The 20,215-nt window shown below is 44.0% G+C and overlaps 1 protein-coding gene across 1 annotated transcript in view; it reads right to left on the bottom strand.

Annotated features, from left to right (window-relative positions):
• The window catches only part of mybbp1a (MYB binding protein (P160) 1a), a 31,147-nt gene that overhangs the window by 1,045 nt on the left and 9,887 nt on the right, over positions 1 to 20,215 (bottom strand). The window contains exons 15-26 of the mRNA XM_079247274.1: positions 19,208 to 19,365; positions 17,699 to 17,809; positions 17,467 to 17,610; positions 17,194 to 17,367; positions 16,941 to 17,098; positions 12,010 to 12,144; positions 11,738 to 11,828; positions 5,202 to 5,333; positions 5,059 to 5,127; positions 3,369 to 3,482; positions 656 to 757; positions 450 to 574 (exon numbers count right to left, since the gene is read on the bottom strand). Of these exons, the coding sequence (XP_079103400.1) occupies positions 450 to 574; positions 656 to 757; positions 3,369 to 3,482; positions 5,059 to 5,127; positions 5,202 to 5,333; positions 11,738 to 11,828; positions 12,010 to 12,144; positions 16,941 to 17,098; positions 17,194 to 17,367; positions 17,467 to 17,610; positions 17,699 to 17,809; positions 19,208 to 19,365 (1,513 nt within the window). The remainder of the gene's footprint in view (positions 1 to 449; positions 575 to 655; positions 758 to 3,368; positions 3,483 to 5,058; positions 5,128 to 5,201; positions 5,334 to 11,737; positions 11,829 to 12,009; positions 12,145 to 16,940; positions 17,099 to 17,193; positions 17,368 to 17,466; positions 17,611 to 17,698; positions 17,810 to 19,207; positions 19,366 to 20,215) is intronic.

Raw genomic sequence — 20,215 nt, 5'->3', positions numbered from 1 at the left:
AATAACATGTCCCCATTCCCACCAAAGGTGGCGCTGCACATGTTTAACTCGCAACAGAAAACGGTTGCGAGGTAAACATGGAGCAGGAAACAATCGCTGTTTTGGGTTTTATTGTGCCTTATATAAGTATCCTGCAGAAACACACTGCAACAATGACAGCAGTTTGAACAACAGACGAGGCAGAGGACTCTTAACGCCATTCCCATGGATTTACCCACAATGCAATGCTACGTTTTTTGTAGTCCACTTCCTGTATTTGGTTCGCTTGAAATGGGCCGAGACCTGCGTTTGTAGGGTCCGTTTCTTTGGTCTGAATCAGAATTTCTTTGGCACATTCACATTTCCCAAACGAAGCAGACTTTCCGAGCAAACGGACTCGGGTTTGGATCAAAAAGGCAGATGTGGAGGTGCCCTAAGAGACATTTCTAAACACCCAAAGAAGAACTCACATCACTCCAAAGTGTTTCATCACAGCCCAGTAGGTGTCCTCCAGCTTGCCGGTTTTGTTGAAAGAAACCTCGTTGGTCAGGGACTGCAGGACTGTCTGGAGGGCCTCCAGGTCCACAGACAGCTTCTACACCGACAGCAGAGGCAGAAACTGAGTTTACACTGAAATCACACGGACTATTGCCCCCCGTGGAGTGGGCCCACCCACCTGCTGGCGGACATGTTTGACCAGGAACTGGCAGAGCTCCAAAGCTTTTACCACCTTCTCTTTTACCAGCTTGTTGCCAGTGTGACGGACCTGCCCGAGACTCTGAAAGAAAACAACTGAGGTGTTAAACTTCCCATCATTCACTACTTAAAACACACAACATAATAAAGAGTTGCAGAAAACTTGAAAGCTTTTGTTTCCTGTTGGGACAAACCAATCAGGTCTCAGAAAAGCCAAACAAATCAGACATCCGCCAACCTGATCCGAGCAAATGAGAATTTCTGATGGGAGTTTATGGTGCGTCACTGATTATATCAAATTATTAGTAATTGCATTTTAAAGTATGACTGTGAAACTTATTTCTTTATAGACCAAACAGTAAAATATTAATGTGCAGGGAGAGACTGGTGCTCACTGGGAAACAAAAACGCTGACAGCGACATTTCTGTGTTTTAACCATCTGACTCAGACAATTAGTTTGGAATGTATTATGAATGTATTATATTTGCCAGCAAATATAAGGACATTTTTAACTTTTTAATATTGTGTTTTACTGTATATTAAACAGGCTTATCTGTTAGTACAGAGGCGTGTGTGTGTGTGTGTGTGTGTGTGTAGTTCTGAGGAAATGTATTGACTGAGAACACAAAATAAAGGAATTCATTCTTTCATTATACCATCTGGTGTTTCATTTGACATCATCAGAAAGCCTGATTAGTTGCCTTTACAACAAGGCTCAACTTTGAAGGACCATGCTTATGTTTTCAGTGTCTCCTATCTGTGTTTCCCCTGGTTTTTAGAGGCTGCTGGGTGTGTCAGTCATATGTCTATCAGTAGCATGACTAACAGACGTATCAGAATATCGTGGAGCCAGTGGTAATCCCACTTTGCCCAGAACCTCCATCCTCCAGGATGACTACACTCTTCCTCAGATCAACGTGAATGTGGGAGTGAAGAGGATGAAATGACCTGCTGCGAGTCCAGACCTCAACCCAACTGAACACTTGTGGGTTCAGCTCAGGTGTGCTGGTAATGTTACAGAGGTTGACACAAGCACGCTGGCTGTCCTGGTGGAGGACTGTGATGCCATCCCACAGCTAAGAGACTGGGAGGAGGCAGTCTACCAAGGTGTGGTGGCTGCGTTTGCATCTTCTGCGCGCTTCCTGACAGTGTAAACTGCTTGTGTGTTTCCTTCCTATTGTGGGACAGTGCAATCATCCAACTCACCAAGAAACTCAGTATCACAAGTCAACACCAGTCAGAAAATATTTCAGGGGATCTTGGTACATTTTTAGGGAATACTCCCCACACATTTATCTGTGCTGCTCACTCCACAGAAGCTGAGTCTTTCTGAATGATTCCTGGTTGTAAAGGTCACTAACCAGGTTTCCAACAATAATCCAACACCAGCTGGTTTGACTAAAGCAGACATAAACACAAGCTCCCTTATTTTCTTTTAGGTGTGTATTAGTTCATTATGTTGCTTATGAATCTAAATCTAAAGTTTAAGTATTTAGTTTTGGTGCAAAATATAAATTTTCTTCCATGTTTGTGTGAAATGCAGAAAAATAACGTCTGAGATGAAGAATGAAGGAATGAAACAGGAAATGTGTTGTATGGAGGAAAATGAGATGTGGACGCATATGCAGAAGCGTGTAATTAGGCATGTCTGCACCCTTCGCTCTCCAGAGGACACACAGGACAGCGAGTGCTGCAGCAGCTCTAATCATCATTTATCACACCAGCATGCAATCTCATAAACTTTCCAGATTAACATCATTAAAATGCGAACAGAGCGAAAGCATGTGTGTGTATGAACGGCGGCGCCGGACCCACACACATGACTTCCAATCACTTCCACAAGGAGAAGCTTGCAGAGTTTAAACTGGGGAGAGAAGAGCTGCGAAGGCCGAAACAACCAAGATAAAATCCATGAACGCAGATTTTCTCTGTATGAAGTGTTTTGTGGAAGCAGCGTTGCTTCACCATCATGTCGTAACCTTCTGAAGTCCGATTAGCTCGGACCAGCTGTCTGACAACAGCACCGGCTGTCTGAAAGCTTTCTCGCACGGTGATGGGATGTGAAAACATTGTGGGGAAGTTCAGATGTTCAGTAAAATATGCTGGAAAGATCCGAGACCTCGCATGCAGATGATTTGGGCTCATAAACGTTCACTGACAAAGACATGACTTTAGTAGTTTTTGTATATGGCGGGGTGTCCAGCTCCGGTCCTCAAGGGCCACAATCCTGCAGCTTTTCATTGTATCCCTGCTCCAACACACCTGACTCAAACTAATCACTCATTGTGATTAACATAACTGGCTGTTGGATCCAATTACTGGAAGCCAGGTGTGATGGAATTGGGAACCATGGAAACCCTGAAGGACCGACTCTTGGTCAATGGAAAGTCAATCTGGCACATCAAAATGTCTCCAAAACGTGCTCTCTGAGCATGCTCCGAGCATGCTGTGAGCGTGCACCCAACACGTGGAGATTGCACTTCGAGTCCACACCCCGAAGATACCCCAACACAAACACCCGGCCAGACCAGCCCACAGGTCTGCTCAACAATCCACTGTCCTGAAAGGTGAGTCAGAACGCCGGCAGCACGACTCTCCCTGCTCCAGCCTGGCAGCCAATGAGGTAAAGCAGCACTTCCAGTTGGGCCGATTTATCAGTAGAGTTAATGTCGAGCTTCTGGTACCAACTTACCTCCACCAGCTGCCCTGAAACCTTCTCACAGAGGTCCGTCCATCGAGTGCCGCTCAGCAGCTGCTGGACTTCCTTACTCTGCATTGCCCGCAACACCAACACACATGCTTGACCCTAAACACACATGAATGTCTGTTTATTAAAGCAAGAAACAAGTTTGGATTCGCAGAGTACAATTAAATAAATTACCTGGAATTTTATTACTTTATTATTCAAGACTGAAATAAGAAAAAAAAAAAAACATGACCTGCTGGGGTTTTGGGTCAGATACTCAAGACAACAGATTTTATATTCTAAAATATGAGTCTGCAGGAGAAGCTGGTGATCATGGAAATTATTGCTGAATCTATAGAAGATGAACATTTCATCTGTGGTACAAAATGAAACAATCATTTAATGACAGTCTTTGTTTGGGCTTTAAGTTCAACATTGTTTTCAAAAGGTTTTTCAGAAAGAACATGAGAAAAAAATGGAAATAAGACTTTATCCATGTTATTTTTAGGCCATATCGTCCAGCCTTTAAGTTTGAACACCAACAGGAAATCATTCAAAGCGCAGACAATCATGTCGTCCTGCACGGCGGCCGTGATGCTGCAAAGGCTTTCAGATAAAAATGACAGAAACCAGCTGTTCCAGCAAACTGCACAGATTTATCCAGATTTCCAGCATTTGGGAGCTGTTTTAAAAAAACAATATTCTTATGAAGTTGTGAAAGCCACAGAGAATATAAGCTGCTGACGATAAGTACAGAAGATTATTATGTGAAGCCATGCGGCGGGTAACTCATGAGCTTTAAAAGCCAATCCGGTAAGTTTGGATGTCACCATAAAGCCCTGGTTCCACCGGGTCTCTGTGAGACGCATTGCGCTGGCGCCGCGGCCTCCAGACCGAACCGTTCCCGTTCCAGTCAGTGGTGTGATTTACACCGGGCGCGCTGCAGTGCATGTCAGGTGCGTCCCCGAAGCGCTTCGTCAGGGCTCCCCACTACATATATGCACCAGGTCCGTTTTTGACGGACCACGCTTTCAGGACGCATCGAGCCCAGTGGTTCAGAGACAGGAAATCCCACAAGGCATCAGCGTGAAGCATCCGGTAAACGTCAAAATAAAATCTCTCGAGCAGGTTTGCAATGGCTGAACTCTGTACGTGGTCCAAGTGTTTGGTTTTTTTTCATCATGGAAGACCAGACGTTTATCCTTTTTACCAGGAGAACTGCAGAAACAGAGAAGGCGTCGCAGGGATAGCAGCAGGTTTGGGAGCGGATTTTAATACTTATCAACATGTAAATATGTTTCTTTCTGTGTAAACTTCCCATTCAGTCGGGTCAGATGTCTGAAAACAAAATGCCTACTAAAAGAAAGCTGTGATTCTGCTGCAGCTGCGGACCGCACCGCTCAGCGTAAAATGACGTGCTGCGGAGGCTGGAACAAAAACGCAGTGCAGAGGGAATGCGTCGCACACGGACCTGGTGGAAATTGGGGGTAAACGACAGAAATGAGCAGAATTGCTAAGTGTGCTGTGATTAACTAATTTAATTTATCTGATCCTGATAAAACAAAAGTTATATGTAAATATGTTCCAAAGCAGCCTGCGAGCCTTATTTACACTGAATCAGAAAACAAATAACAGCTTTGAGTTTCTTCCTCATTTGCCATTCTGGCTCCAGTAAAAAAAAAAAAAAACTTTTTACCTGCTGATGTTCTCTGACCCCAGATGTGATGTGCTGCACTGCTGCATCCAACAGGTTCACACATAAAACCTGGACAAAAACACACCTGTCATTTCCTGCAGGATGAAACGAAGATGTGCCGTTCCAGATGTGTGTGAACTCACTGGGAATCTGGTGAACAAGTCTGTGAACATCTGAGTGGTCAGGGGGCTCTTTCTCTTGCTCATGACAGAGTTCAGAGCCTCTCTGAAGATGCCGGAGACCCGATCCATGTCCACATTCCCCATGAACTTCAGCTGCAAAAAAAAGAAAGAAAGAAAGACTACTGAATTCCATTTATTTATATATATATATGTGTATATATATATATATATATATATATATATATATATTAGGGCTATGACAATGTGCTTTTGTCCCGATTCAATTCCAATTTTTTGGGAGCTAATTTGATTTAAATTGCGATTCTCACAATTCTTCGCTATTGCTAATTTTTGTAGATTAAAAGCAAAAAAGATGCATAAAACCTTTTTTTGCTCGTCATTTTTCTTTATCTCAATTGAGAAAAACAACACACCATCATTCAGCCAGACCATCATTCTGCTGCTGCAATGCCCAAGATGGCAAGTTAAAAGATCAATAAAAACAATAAAAATGACAAAAATTTTGTAATGGATTATTTTCATTTATTTGAAAAAAAAAAAGAAGTTTTTTTTAACAAAACATTGATTTTAAAATTCTGAAGCAGAAAAATCCTGATATTCGATTTTTCACTTCGATTTTCCCACCCTTCATCTTCATCTTCGTGCCGCTTATCCGGGATCGGGTCGCGGGGGCAGCAGCCTAAGCAGGGAAGCCCAGACTTCCCTCTCCCCAGCCACATCTGCCAACTCTGCGGGGGGGATCCCGAGGTGTTCCCAGGCCAGCCGAGAGATGTAATCCCTCCAGCGTGTTCTGGGTCTTCCCCGGAGTCTCCTCCCAGAGGGACGTGCCTGGAACACCTCACCAGGGAGGCGTCCAGGAGTCATCCTGACCAGATGCCCGAGCCACCTCAACGGGTTCCTCTCAATGTGGAGGAAACTCATTTCAGCTGCCTATATACGAGATCTAGTTCTTTCGGTCACGACCCACAGCTCATGACCATAGGTGAGGGTAGGAACGTAGATCGACTGGTAAATCGAGAGCTTCACCTTCTGGCTCAGCTCCTTCTTCACCACGACAGACCGGCACAGAGTCCGCATTACTGCAGACGCCGCACCGATCCGTCTGTCGATCTCGCGCTCCATCCTTCCCTCACTCGTGAACAAGACCCCGAGATATTTAAACTCCTCCACTTGAGGCAGGACCTGACCCCCGACCCGGAGAGGGCAATCCACCCTATTCCGGCTGAGGACCATGGTCTCAGATTTGGAGGTGCTGATTCTCATCCCAGCCGCTTCACACTCAGCCGCGAATCGCTCAAGCGAGAGCTGAAGATCACGACCAGATGAAGCCAACAGGACCACGTCATCTGCAAAAAGCAGGGACCCAATCCTGAGGCCACCAAGTCGGATCCCCTCAACACCTCGGCTGCACCTAGAAATTCTGTCCATATAAGTTATGAACAGAATCGGTGATAAAGGGCAGCCTTGGCGGAGTCCAACCCTCACTGGAAACGAATCCGACTTACTACCGACAATTCGGACCAAGCTCTGACACCTGTCGTACAGGGACCGGACAGCTCGTACAAGGGGGTCCGGTACCCAATACTCCCGGAGTACCCCCAACAGGAGCCCCCGGGGGACACGGTCGAATGCCTTCTCCAGGTCCACAAAGAGGGTAAAGAGCTGGTCCACTGTTCCGCGACCAGGACGAAAACCACACTGCTCCTCCTCAATATGAGATTCGACTATCCGGCGGACCCTCCTCTCCAGGACCCCTGAAAAGACCTTCCCAGGGAGGCTGAGGAGTGTGATTCCCCTGTAATTGGAACACACCCTCCGGTCCCCCTTCTTAAAAAGGGGGACCACCACCCCAGTCTGCCAATCCAGCGGTACTGCCCCCGATGTCCACGCGATGCTGCAGAGGCGTGTCAGCCAGGACAGCCCCACAGCATCCAGAGCCTTAAGGAACTCCGGGCGGATCTCATCCACCCCCGGGGCCTTGCCGCCAAGGACCTTTTTGACCACCTCAGCGACTTCAGCCCCAGAGATAGGAGAGTCCACCCCTGAGTCCACCAGCTCTGCTTCCTCATCGGAAGACGTGTTGGTAGGATTGAGGAGGTCTTCGAAGTACTCCCCCCACCGACCCACAACGTCCCAAGTTGAGGTCAGCAGCTTCCCACCTCCACTGTACACAGTGTTGATGGAGCACTGCTTCCCCCTCCTGAGCCGCCGGATGGTGGACCAGAATCTCCTCGAAGCCGTCCGGAAGTCTTTCTCCATGGCCTCGCCGAACTCCAGAGTCCCACAGGCCAAGAAGGCCCGATAGGACTCCTTCTTCAGCTTGACGGCATCCCTCACTGCTGGTGTCCACCAACGAGTCCTGGGATTACCGCCACGACAGGCACCAACGACCTTGCAGCCACAGCTCCGGCTGGCCGCCTCAGCAATAGAGGCACGGAACACAGCCCATTCGGACTCAATGTCCCCCGCCTCACTCGGGACATGTTCGAAGCTCTGCTGAAGGTGGGAGTTGAAGCTCGCTCTGACAGGGGACTCAGTCAGACGTTCCCAGCAGACCCTCACAACACGTTTGGGCCTGCCAGATCTGACCGGCTTCCTCCCCCACCATCTGAGCCAACTCACCACCAGGTGGTGATCAGTTGACAGCTCCGCCCCCCTCTTCACCCGAGTGTCCAAGGCATGTGGCCGCAGGTCCGACGATACGACTACAAAATCGATCATCGAACTGTGGCCCAGGGAATCCTGATGCCAGGTGTACATATGGACACTCTTATGTTGGAACATGGTGTTCGTTATGGACAATCCATGACGAGCACAGAAGTCCAATAACAAAACACCATTTGGGTTCAGAGGGGGGGACTATGCCTCCCAATCACTCCCCTCCAGGTCTCACTGTCGTTGCCCACGTGAGCATTGAAGTCCCCCAGCAGAACAATGGAGTCCCCAGAAGGAGCACCCTCCAGCACTCCCTCCAAGGACTCCAGAAAGGGTGGGTACTCTGAACTGCTGTTCGGCGCATAAGCACAGACAACAGTCAGGACCCGTGCCCCCCACCCGGAGGCGGAGGGAAACTACCCTTTCATCCACCGGGGTAAACCCCAACGTGCAGGCACCAAGCTGGGGGCTGATGAGAATGCCCACACCTGCTCTGCACCTCTCACCATGAGTAACTCCAGAGTGGAAGAAAGCCCAGCCCCTTTCGAGGGTACTGGTTCCAGAGCCCAAGCCATGCGTCGAGGTGAGTCCAACTATATCTAGCCGGAACCGCTCAACCTCGCGCACAAGCTCAGGCTCCTTCCCCACCAGAGAGGTGACGTTCCACGTCCCTAGAGCCAGCTTCTGCAGCCGGGGATCGGACCGCCAGGGTCCCTGCCCCTTGCTGCCGCCCAGCTCACATTGCACCCGACTCCTACGGCTCCTCCCGCAGATGGTGAGCCCACGGGAGGTGGGGCCCATGTAACCCTTTCGGGCTGAGCCCGACCGGGCCCCATGGGTAAAGGCCCGGCCACCAGACGCTCGCTCTCGTACCCCGCCTCCAGGCCTGATTTTCCCACCCCTAATATTTATATATAAGATGTATTGGAACAGAGACTTTCACACAAAGCAGGACTCTAAAGTTTCATTGACATATCCACGAACAGTTTCAGATTGGGGCTGAAGTGCATTTAATTTCCTCTTTAAATTCGGTTTTATCAGACAGAACTCGACCTGAAAGCATCATTTAAGGTGAGAAGCAGCAAAGAAAACTAGAAATCCAACAGGGGGTGACCGTGGGGTCCACAGCTTTTAGAAGTTGCATGAAGGGAGTCCACTGATGTAAACTTTACTGACATGCTTCTAAGAAACATTTCCAAACGCCGTCTTCCAACCTTCCCCAACGCCAAGGATCTGGTCCCGGCTTTAGTCTCCTAGACTCAACTACTGTGACTCACTTCTCATCTGAATTCCCCAGAACTGCATGGAGGACAGTGCCGCCAGGATCCTGATGAGTGTGTGGAAATGCAAGGACACCACATCCATCCTCCCCCCACTACACCCATTCTCCATCTGAAGGTCTCTCTTCCCACCTTCCAATAAATCAGTACCTGACTCAAAATTTTCCTCTTCTCAGAGGCTTTTAGGTTTAAAATCCAATCTGCTTTCCTTGCCCAAGTGTTGATGAGATTTTACTTCTTTTATGTCAACAAATCATTTTCTGTTGCAAGTTGCACAGCAGTTCCTACGAGAAAAAAAACGCCTGAACTTGCTGCAGACAGATGTGTACCATTAGCAGACAACCTTCAGGCCTTCTGCGCGAGAAAGTCGCTCGGTAAGATGGTTGTGACAACGCTGCAGGAAATGAATCGAGTTAGTGAGTCTGGAGGGATGCAGCTGATTGAAAAACAAACACTAACAACTTTTTGCTTTAGCTTGAGGTGGCTTTTACATTTTTACAAGGGTTGATGCGCACGAGGACAACCCAAAGCTGCCAAACATGTCACTCCTCGATGATTAAAAGTGATCAGCTGATTATGTTTATACAGAGAAAACATGAATAACATGTGAGGATGCAACAGAATGATAATAAGCTAAACTTGAAAAAAAAAACCAAAAAAACAACAAAAACTTCATTTTTCAAATTTCTGGCAATTTTGTAGCCAATATGGCAATGTGGCATTCCTCTGTAGCTGTGACACACCTTCACAGACAACACTGCAAAAACTCAGCCTTAAAAAACAAGACAAAATATACAAAAATTAGGTAAATGTTGCTTAAAATAAGAAAATATCTGCCAACAGAACAAGAAAATTTGGCTTGTCAGGACTTCCCAAAACAAGTAAAAATACTCTTCAAACAAGAGGAATTATCTGGCATAAAAACTAAGAATGATCTTACCTTTAAAAAAAATGAGCATATGTATATTCAATTTATGATTTTTAATCTTTCTTAGATTTCAGTTTTTGCAGCGTGGTTGTGGTTGGATCGGCCAGAGAAGGCAAATAAATTTGCAAAACAAAGACTTTTAAGCTCTCATGTTGTTTCTATTGACAAAAAAAAAAGTGGATAATACGCAAATTTTACTAGTATGTACGATACAGAAGGTCTTTGCACACACAGCGAGGCAGCAGTCTCAACATGCCTCAATGAGAGGGAGAAACTCGGCTGTAAGACTCGACCACACATTCCATCTGAATGAAACATAATTCAGATCAAGTAATAACTTAAAAATGTAACAAAACATTGTGAGCTTCTGCTACTTTCTTCGCTTCAAGTAAACAACACAAACATATGAAACAAATGTCACATGAAAGCTGAGACCGGTAACTGCAAAGACGTCCATCTCATGACTGGGATGAACACGATGAACCAAAATCAGGTTTTATGTTTTTACAAAAAGGCATCGGGAAGACAAGGTTATTCCACAACAACTTGTTTGCTCAGAGTAGGCCAAGTGGTCCGGGACGCTCTGCGACCAGAACCACCTGCTGCCGAGCTGGAGGAAACAACAGCTGCACCTGCTGCCGTGGTAACGCTTCATGACCATCTGGGTACGAAGCGGCGCCGTGACCTGACCAGTTCATCCAGATGCTGCTGGAGCTGTAACTATGACGACGAGATCTGAACCACCACACCAGGTTTAGCTTCTTAAACTGGTTTCCAGTCAGTCACAGGGAACATTTTAAAACTCTGCTGACTGGTAACAAATCCCAGTTTAAGTCCAGAATATAAACCCAGTGGAGGTCTTAGATCCAGTCAGGTTTACTAGTCTAGACCAGAGTCCAGACCAGGGTCCAGACCAGAGTCCAGACCAGAGTCCAGAACAGAATCAGGAAAAGAGTCCAGACCAGAGTTAAGACCAAAAACGAGACCATGGTCCAGATCAGAGTCCAGACCAGAGTCCAGAACAGAGTCCAGACCAGAGCCTAGACCAGAAACTAGACCAGAGTCCAGACCAGAGTCCAGACCAGAATCAGGACCAGATTCTAGACCAGAGACTACACCAGAGTCTAGACCAGAGACTACCAGAGTCCAGACCAGAGTCTAGACCAGAGTCCAGACTAGATTCAGGACCAGATTCAAGACCAGAGTCCAGACCAGAGTCTAGACCAGGGTCCAGAGCAGAATCCAGACCAGGGTCCAGACTAAACATGGAGAAGCAGCATTTAGCTGTTCTGCAGTAAACAAGTGGAAAAAGCTGGTGATGAGATTAAACTATTAAATCCAGGTTTAAAACATTTCTTATCTCATCTGTATGAAACCTGCACAGAAACTTTGACCTGATCTTGTTTTATTTAGTTTTATTTATTATCTTATCGTGATCTTTGCTCTTTTTGTCGTCTTCTCTTTACAACACCTGTAATGCTTCTGATGTTTCCTGTAAAGCGCTTTGAACGGTTTTCTACATGAAATGTATAAATAAACTCGCCTAAAAACGAAATATAGACCACACAATTGGTCGGATGGTTTCCTTCCTCCTCTGCTGACCTTCAGCCTCAGCGAGGCGCTGGAGATGAGTGACATCAAACAGTGAATGCATTCTCAGCGTGTAAACATACGTCGTTCGATGCGGCTCCGCCAGCTGTCTGCACTTCTTTGGTCTCAGCAGGAAGAGCCCCTCGCAGCACTTTCACCACATACAGAGACGCACTAAAAGGAAAGTACAACATCAGCAACACATCCACTCATTCATGTACAGCTTCTATTTAAGTCTGTGTCAGTGTCCTGTGTTCTCTACGGGGGGAGTCATTAGTCTGGTGTGTGAGAAAGCTCAGCATCATTTTCTATTCAGCTCTGCCTTTAAACATTGATAACGTTGATACATTGGTACCTGAAGTAGTAGAGGCACACGGAGGAGTCGGACAGCTTCTGGGCTTTAGTCATGAGCTTCTCCAGCAGGTCATGGAGCTCCCCCTGTCTGTCGCCAGCGGTCCTGCAGTAGACTTTGGACCTGCAAAGCTGGTTCCTGAAAGAGGGGGGAAAAAAAAAAAACCCACATGATGTTAATATTTTACAGCTTTGTCTCACATACTAAAACTGGAGAGCATTAAATTACAAACAGCCTCCTTGGAGAGATGACGGCCTTTAAAGCAGGACTGACGTACGAAACCACACGAGGAGCTTGAATGGATAAAAACCATTGAGGAGAACTGAGCGAAGCCTCTTACTTGTTTCACTACAAGCGAGAACTTGATGCCACGCTGTCCTCATGGAGGTGGTTGGGAACATGTTAGGCCTTGTTCTCAGTAGAACGTTCTGCTCATGTGATTGGTTGTACATTTGAGGTGGGCGTGGTCAGCACGGTAAAGCGTGAAGCGGAAAGCTGCCACTTCCGCAGGAACATGGACTAGGATAGACTCGAGGATGGAAATAAAATGTGACCATTCATTCAGTCATTTTCTGAACCGCTTGGTCTGATTGAGCGTCACGGAGAAGCCAGAGTCTGTCCCAGTAATAACTGGGTGAGAGCTTGGGTACAGCCTGGACTGGTCGTCCATCTATCACAGTAAAATGTGACCCTGCGTATAAAAACTGAACTCTAGCAGCCAATTAAATGATTTTAGTCATTCTTAAAGTGGAACTATTATGTGCATTTCAGGATAATTTATTTTTATTTCTGAGACCAGAAGGGCTGGGATTGATCGAGTTATTGTCACAAATCGCTTTATTTACTTCAGACCGACCCTCTCCGTAGGCTGTCAGATCAGCCTGTGTTCCGCATTAAGCCCCGCCTCCCGCCACTGCACTACATCAGGAGCGCGCACCGCAACTGCTTTCGCCGTCATTGTAACATCTCATAAACAGAAGGATTAGGCTAATATGAACTCAATAAAAAAAAAACAAAAATACAATGTCAACACATAGCATACAGCCCTACATGTTGGAACCTGAATCAGACCCTGAAAACGAAGTGGAAAACAGCAACCCACAGCAACGAATGCAGCAGGATGTCTCTCTTTGGTAAACTCACCAGCCATCGTTGGAAATAACTTTATCCGACGTTTTCCACCCGCCTGATGTATTTGTACATGCCCTTGTTAACCAGTAGAAGGTAACCAATCACCGAACCTTATCCCCCGGGACGTCACAAGGATTTCCAAGAAGAAAAAACTCTCTAAAACGACACGTTTTTCGTTGCCATGGAAACCGAACGGAGAGAGTGCTGGAACTCAAACATGCGTTTAGGTGATAAAAAACAGTGTTGTTCACATGTCTGATGAGGATTCAACACAAACACTGTAGAAAGCTCAGAAAACTCCAAATACCATAATAGCACCCCTTTAATGTGACTATATCCAGTATTGCAATAAGTTACCAAATATTTAATCAAATCTGAGTCCATAAGTTCTGTTATTTATCTGTCATTTTCCCAGTATGAAATAAATCATGAACTGTCTCCATCTCGTAAATGCTTCGCCGGTGTGGACTCTCGTTTCCTTCGCTTCCTCTCAGTTATTTCTTTTTCTTTTCTTGTCAATTTTTTCCTCCCTCTTGCGGGGCAAAGAGTTTGGATGGCTGCTGCAAAGTTGAATGATACAATTGTCGTTGCTCGTCCCTCCCCCTCAACAGCACGCAGGTATTCACAGCTAAAACGCATAAGGCTAACAAGTTATACTACCGTATTCAAACATGGTGATGAAACATGGCAGCCTTTCGGTTGGGTGCATCACCACCATAGACTGTATTAAAGAGATGGACGGAGTCTCCGTGACGTCTCCCCGTAGGTTTCTGAAGAGCTGAATTGAAGCTCGGTGGGCGGTTCCTATCGTCGCCATGTTGGCAGCGTCATGCGCATCGTCTCACCCAGAAAATACAAATATGGGCAAAGAGGTGGAGCTGAGAGGGCAGCCGTGAGTGTCATGGTGGATGATTGACATCGAGCGAACTCCGAGCTTTCTGTAGCTAAAAGCTAACCCGGAGATAACGGGAGCTACCCAGCTAACGGAGGTAAGCGAGCTAAAGCTAAGTCACGTTGTTAACCGGCTAAAAACCGCGGTTGTTCTACGTTCTTCTTACGTGAAGCTGGAGATCGGGTACCTGTCAATCAAAAGGACACGGCCCTAAATTTGCCGAACTCGGAGATTAAATTACTTTTAAACGGGCGAGTTAGAAAAAAATTCACTCCCTCCACAGTTGTCATGAAGGTAAACCTGACATAAACCGAAAATGGATTTTTGAACCAGGCTGTAAACATGTTTATTTCTGCCGTGAAGTTGGTCTTTTTAACATGGGAGTTTATGGGGATTTGCTCTGTTTTGCAGCCCTTAGCGGATGAAGGAGGAACTGCAGTTTTATGCACTTCCGAATAGGCTTCACTTTTTACCGCCGGAGGTTGCTGCTTGGTCACTACCCATGTATTTATAAATAACTCTTTCTAAGGAGGACGCTTTCATTTGGATGCGATTTTAATTAGACTTCGGTAAAATACGTATTGATGAAAGTAATACTTCATTTTTGCTTGAAAAAAAAAATCAGGAACACACTTTTTTAAGTTTTTAAAGGCATTAATTTTCTGTAAATAATTACATTTTTTTGTGATATTGTATTGTATATTTGCTGTAATGTGATTTCTAGAGACCAAACCTCAGACTGCAACTGCCTGGCTACAACTTTCCTCTTCAACAAACAGCGAAGCATAATTTAGAAGAAATAATAATAATAATAAATAAATAAATAAATAATAATGTAAGATCTTCTAAAGAAGATCTTACATTATTATTTATTTCTGATTTAAATTTGCTTAAATGACCAAAGTATCTCCATGACAACCAAGAAATCTTCCTCGACTTAAAGAGGAAACAAACTGAGAGCTACAGGACACAAATGATCTTTTTTACATAAAAATATGAAAATGACCAAAGAAAACTCCACAGGACCTGCTACTTAACATTTTTGATATCGATCCAAATACAGTGGGGCTCCAAAGTTTGGGCACCCCTGGTAAAAATTTATTTTAATGTGCAAATAAGGAGCTTTAAAAAGATGGAAAATCTCCAAAAGGCATCAAAGTACAGTTTAGACATTCTTATAACATGTCAAAAAAAGTTACATCCTATTTCCATCATTTAAACCTTCAAAATATCAGAAAACAAAATATGGCGTTTGTAAAAGTTTGGGCACCCTGCAGAGTTAGTACCTTGTACGCCCCCAATTTGACAACAGAGACCTGACAGTGTCCTGGATTGTTTACAGTTAGTGTCTGGAAAGACCAGGTGATGTCAATCTCAAAGGTTTTAAATGCCCAGACTCATCTGACTTTGCTTCAACAATCTGCACCATGGGTTCCTCTAAGCAGCTGTCAAGAACACTGAAACTGAAAATAGTTGATGCTCACAAAGCAGGAGAAGGGTGCAAGAAAATAGCGTGTTTTCAGATGCTAATATCCTCTGTTCCGAATGTAATCAAGAAATGGCGGTCATTGGGAACAGAGGAAGTTAAAGCAAAATCTGGAAGACCAAGAAAAATATCAGACAGAACAGCTCGCAAGACTGAAGGAAACCCTTTTTTATGTCCTTACCACAAAAATCTGCATTTGAAGTTTGCAAAGGAACATATAGACAAGCCTGATGCTTTTTGGAAACAAGTTCTGTGGATTGATGAGGTTAAAATTGAACTTTTTGGCCGGAATGAGCACAGGTACGTTTGGAGAAGAAAGGGCACATAATTTAATGAAAAGAATCTCTATCTAACTGTTAAGTATGGGGGTGGATCAATTGTGCTTTGGGGTTGTATTGCAGCCAGTGGCACAGGGAACATGTCACGAGTAGAAGGAAAAATGGATTCAATGGGATTTGAGCAAATTTTGGATGCTAACGTAATGCCATCTGTGAAAAAGCTGCAGTTAAAGAGAGGATGGCATCTACAAATGAATAATGATCCTAAAAACACCTCAAAATCCACGGTGGATTACATCAAGAGGCATGAACTGAAGGTTTTGTCATGGCCTTCACAATCTCCTGACCTCAACATAATTGAAAGTCTATGGATAGACCTTAAAAGAGCAGTGCGTCACAGATGACCCAGAAATCTCAAAGATCTGGAAGACTTTTGCAAGAAAGAATGGGTGAAGATACCTGAAACAAGATCTGAAAGACTATTGGCTGGCTATGAAAAGTGTTTACAAGCTGTCATACTTGCCAAACGGGGGAATAGAAGGTACTAACTATGCAGGGTGCCCAAACTTTTGCAGAGGCCATTTTTTGTTTTCTGTTATTTTAAAAGTCAAAATGATGGAAATAAGATCGAACTTCTTTTGACATGTTATAAGAATGTCTAATCTGTAATTTGATGCCTTTTGGAGATTTTCCATCTTTTTAAAGCTCCTTATTTGCACATTAAAATAATTTTTTACCAGGGGTGCCCAAACTTTCGAACCCCACTGTAATTCCACTCTGATGAAGCACCTAATGCACAAATTCATATGTCGCTTAGATGACTGTCAGATCTGTCCATGGTGGACCCCTCTGTCAGTGCAGTACATAACCAGTCAGCTCTGTGGAAGCACTGGTTCAACTGTCTCTTATAATTTCATGTTTGTGGTGTTTTTGTTTTTGATCTGAATCTGACAACACTTAAGATGAGGATGATGATGATGAATAGTAATTAACTCATTAAAGCTTGAAGATGATTTAAGTTGCATGTACAGCCACAGATTGCTAATTAACAACACTCTAAGTGCATCAAATCCATAAAGACTTGTAGATGGAGATCAACTAAACCAATAAGGATCAGAAGCCTGAAGACACAGCAGATGTGTTTTACCTGAAGATATCTGCAGCTCGGCGCAGGAAGTCCTGCTCCTGCTGGTTGCTGCCAGAGCTGATTCCTCTGTCAATGATGTTGAGCAGAGGTTCCACTAAACCCAGAACAAGGGGGCTGCCGGCCTGCCGGGCCACAAACACCTCAAGCAGATCCAACACCTGGGAGCCGAGCAGGGGGAAGATGCGGGGTTGTGATTGGTCGGAATAAGCATTCTCGTCTCAAACTGTTACCTTCACGAATGAGGACGAGTTACCTTGATCCTAAAGTCTCGGACCAGAGTCTTCTCTTTCTGTAGCTTCGCTTTCTCGTCTTTCTTGGCCTGGATCTTTTTCTTCTGCTCGGAGAACAGCGCGGACAGACTCTTATCCAGCTTCATCATTTCGTCATCATCCAGATCTTCATCACTGCTGCCATCCTCTTCAGTGGCCTGAACATAAAGCATATCGTTATTCTTTCAGATCTGCTTATGTCAGATGGATTTGGCAGCTCTTTAAAGAGAAACTTATCATCTGTCCTGAAAACCCACCAGAGCGTTCTGCTGCTGGAGGACCTTCATCAGCTCCGAGCGGAAATGTTGGTCCACTTCCTGCATCTCCTCTTCTTCCTCGTCATCCTCCATGGCTTCATCATCCTTATGGGAATCTTCATCCGATTCTTCTTCTTCATCATCCTGGCAACCAAACATTTCTTTTCAAACTCAACTCAGCACAGAGTAGTGAAAAAGGAACAAGCAGAGCGTCCAGAACTTAAGAACTGACCTCCATTTCTTCATCATCTTCCTCGTCATTCTTCTCTTTTGATTTCTTTTGAGTTGCGTCATCGGTGATGACCACTGCACTGTCCTCTTCATCCTTGTCAGGGTCTAAGACCTGCATGGGGACCAAAACACCAGTTCAATGTTATTTACACAGATGCAGCATCCATTCACTCGTCTGCAGGGTTCCAGACTAACTTCTAGCACTGGTTGCACTGGTTGCACTGGTTACACATTCTAATGTGAGTGCACCAGCAAATAACTTTGATGCACCACAATTTTTGGCTTTTTTTTTCCCCAACAGTTTATGTTAATATATCTTAAGGACTGTCTTTTGATCCTTACACACAGACATTAGTAGCTGTTTAAGTTATTGTGAACCTTAATGAGGTTAAAAAATTACACTGTAAAAATATGGAACTAATCAGTTTACAGAAGTAGGTGAGCTAAAGCGAAATCACACCGTTCACCGGCTAAAAACCGCAGCTGTGCTACACTCTGCCTTCTTGCAGTGGGATATCTGGTATCTGTCAATCAAAAGGACCTAATTACACCAAATTTTGAGATTACTTCTAAATGGAGAAGTAAGAAAAAACTTTTTTTTGTATAAAGGTACACCTATTATTTTCTATTCTATTCTATTCTATAGTCATTTAACAGACAATTTTACCCAAAGCGACTTACATATGCCTTACACCTGAACTATTAAACCTAAAAATGGATTTTTGTACCAGGCTGTAAACATGTTTATTTCTGCTGTAAACATGTTTATTTCTGCTGTGAAGTTGTTCTTTTTAACATGGGATTTGCTCTGTTGTGCCGCCCCTGGTGGATGAAGGGGGAACTGCAGTTTTTGGAAATTCTGCATAGGCTTGATTCATCAGCTGATCTCATCAGCTTTGGTTTAGTGTCTGTCAGGATTTTTTTTTTCTCATTTTTTGTAATATTGTATTGTACATTTGCTGTACAGTGATATCTAGAGACCAAACTTCAGACTGCAATCGCCTGGCTACAACTTCAACCTCTTCAACAAACAGCGAAGCATAAATTAGCTGGTAAATCTTCAAGCCAAACATTTTTTAAAAAGAACTTTAAAAAGAGCCACAACCATTAACAAACATGGTGAATATAAAAATAAAATGCCTTGGTAATAAGTAAAATGCATGAAGTCTCTCAAAAGTAAAACATTTATTTAAACTAATAACTTTAAAAGTTGATTTTTATTCATATGTAAAATCTGCTGCTGTGTTCAATAATAAAGATAGATACATATTCCCATGAAGATCTTACATTATTTATTTATTTCTGATTTAAATTTGCTTAAATGACTAAATAATCTCCATGACAACCAAGAAATCTTCCTCGACTTAAGGAGGAAACAAACTGGCTGAGAGCTACAGGACACAAATGATCTTTTTTATATCAAAATATGAAAATGACCAAAGAAAACTTCACAGGACCTGCGACTTAACACTTCTGATATCGATCTGGACAATGATCATGTGCCACTTACGTCCAAGATGGCGGTGAGTGCCGCCGCAGTAACATGGGGGCAGATGGAGGAGAAGACGGCTTTACAGACATGTCGGATGTGTCGGCTCTGCTGGGACAGCAAAGACAACAAGATGTCCACCATCACCTCCACCCACTCTGGCTCTTCCAGCTCAGCGACTGCACCAGGAAGCACAGCAGATATTTCAGGTAAGAGAATAAGCTGCACTTAAGATCCATTTACGAGTTTTTCTGGAGCTTTTCAGAGACTTAAGTCTCCGAATGAGTGAAACATGATGGACTTTAACAGAAGCATGGATGCTTTCTGTTGAGAAACTGTAACATATCTGACTGTCAACTTGTAGTTTGTGCTGAATCTTTCTGTCTGGGAGATGACATTGATTAATAATATCAATAACTTGTCACTTCTGCTGTTTTTTGGGAGAATGAGTTCTGGTTCAGCTGAAGCAGATCACTGATGTAATGTGTGAGAGAATTTCCTACCCAAAAAAAAAAAAAAAAAAAAAAAAAAAAAAAGCTTCAGTTCTGGATCGGATCCAGTTTCAAACCTTTTTTCTCAACTTATTTTTTTTCTTTTTTTAAACTTTGAGTTATGTTGCAGCGAATATGGCACAAATGTTTGCATTATTTCTCTTTATTTAATCCATTGCTTTTTTTTCTATTACTTCTTTTACACTGCTGTTAATTTAGTGCCTTCATGGCCAGAAGCGTCACTGCACAAAACTGCTGTAAAATTGTCAAACATCAACATTTCTTTTCTGCTCTTTTTTTTTTTTTTTTTTTTTACAGATTATTCAAACAATTTCTATCCTGGTTAGAAAATCCCAAAACTTTCAATCATTTCCAGATTTTAAGCCTTTAAATTACAGTCTGAATATTTTAATTACAGCCTCATTCATTAACAAAAAAAAAAAAAACCCACAAAAGCTGAATTTGTCTATATAATAAATAATCGAAGGATGGATCTTAGGTGGCGTTTAGATGCTTGCGCTTGTGGAACATTAGCAAC

This window comes from Telmatherina bonti, assembly GCF_933228915.1.
Source record: "Telmatherina bonti genome assembly, chromosome: 10".
Classification (NCBI taxonomy): domain Eukaryota; kingdom Metazoa; phylum Chordata; class Actinopteri; order Atheriniformes; family Telmatherinidae; genus Telmatherina; species Telmatherina bonti.
The sequence above is the reverse complement of the archived record's forward strand: the minus strand, read 5'-3'. Positions and strand labels throughout refer to the sequence as shown.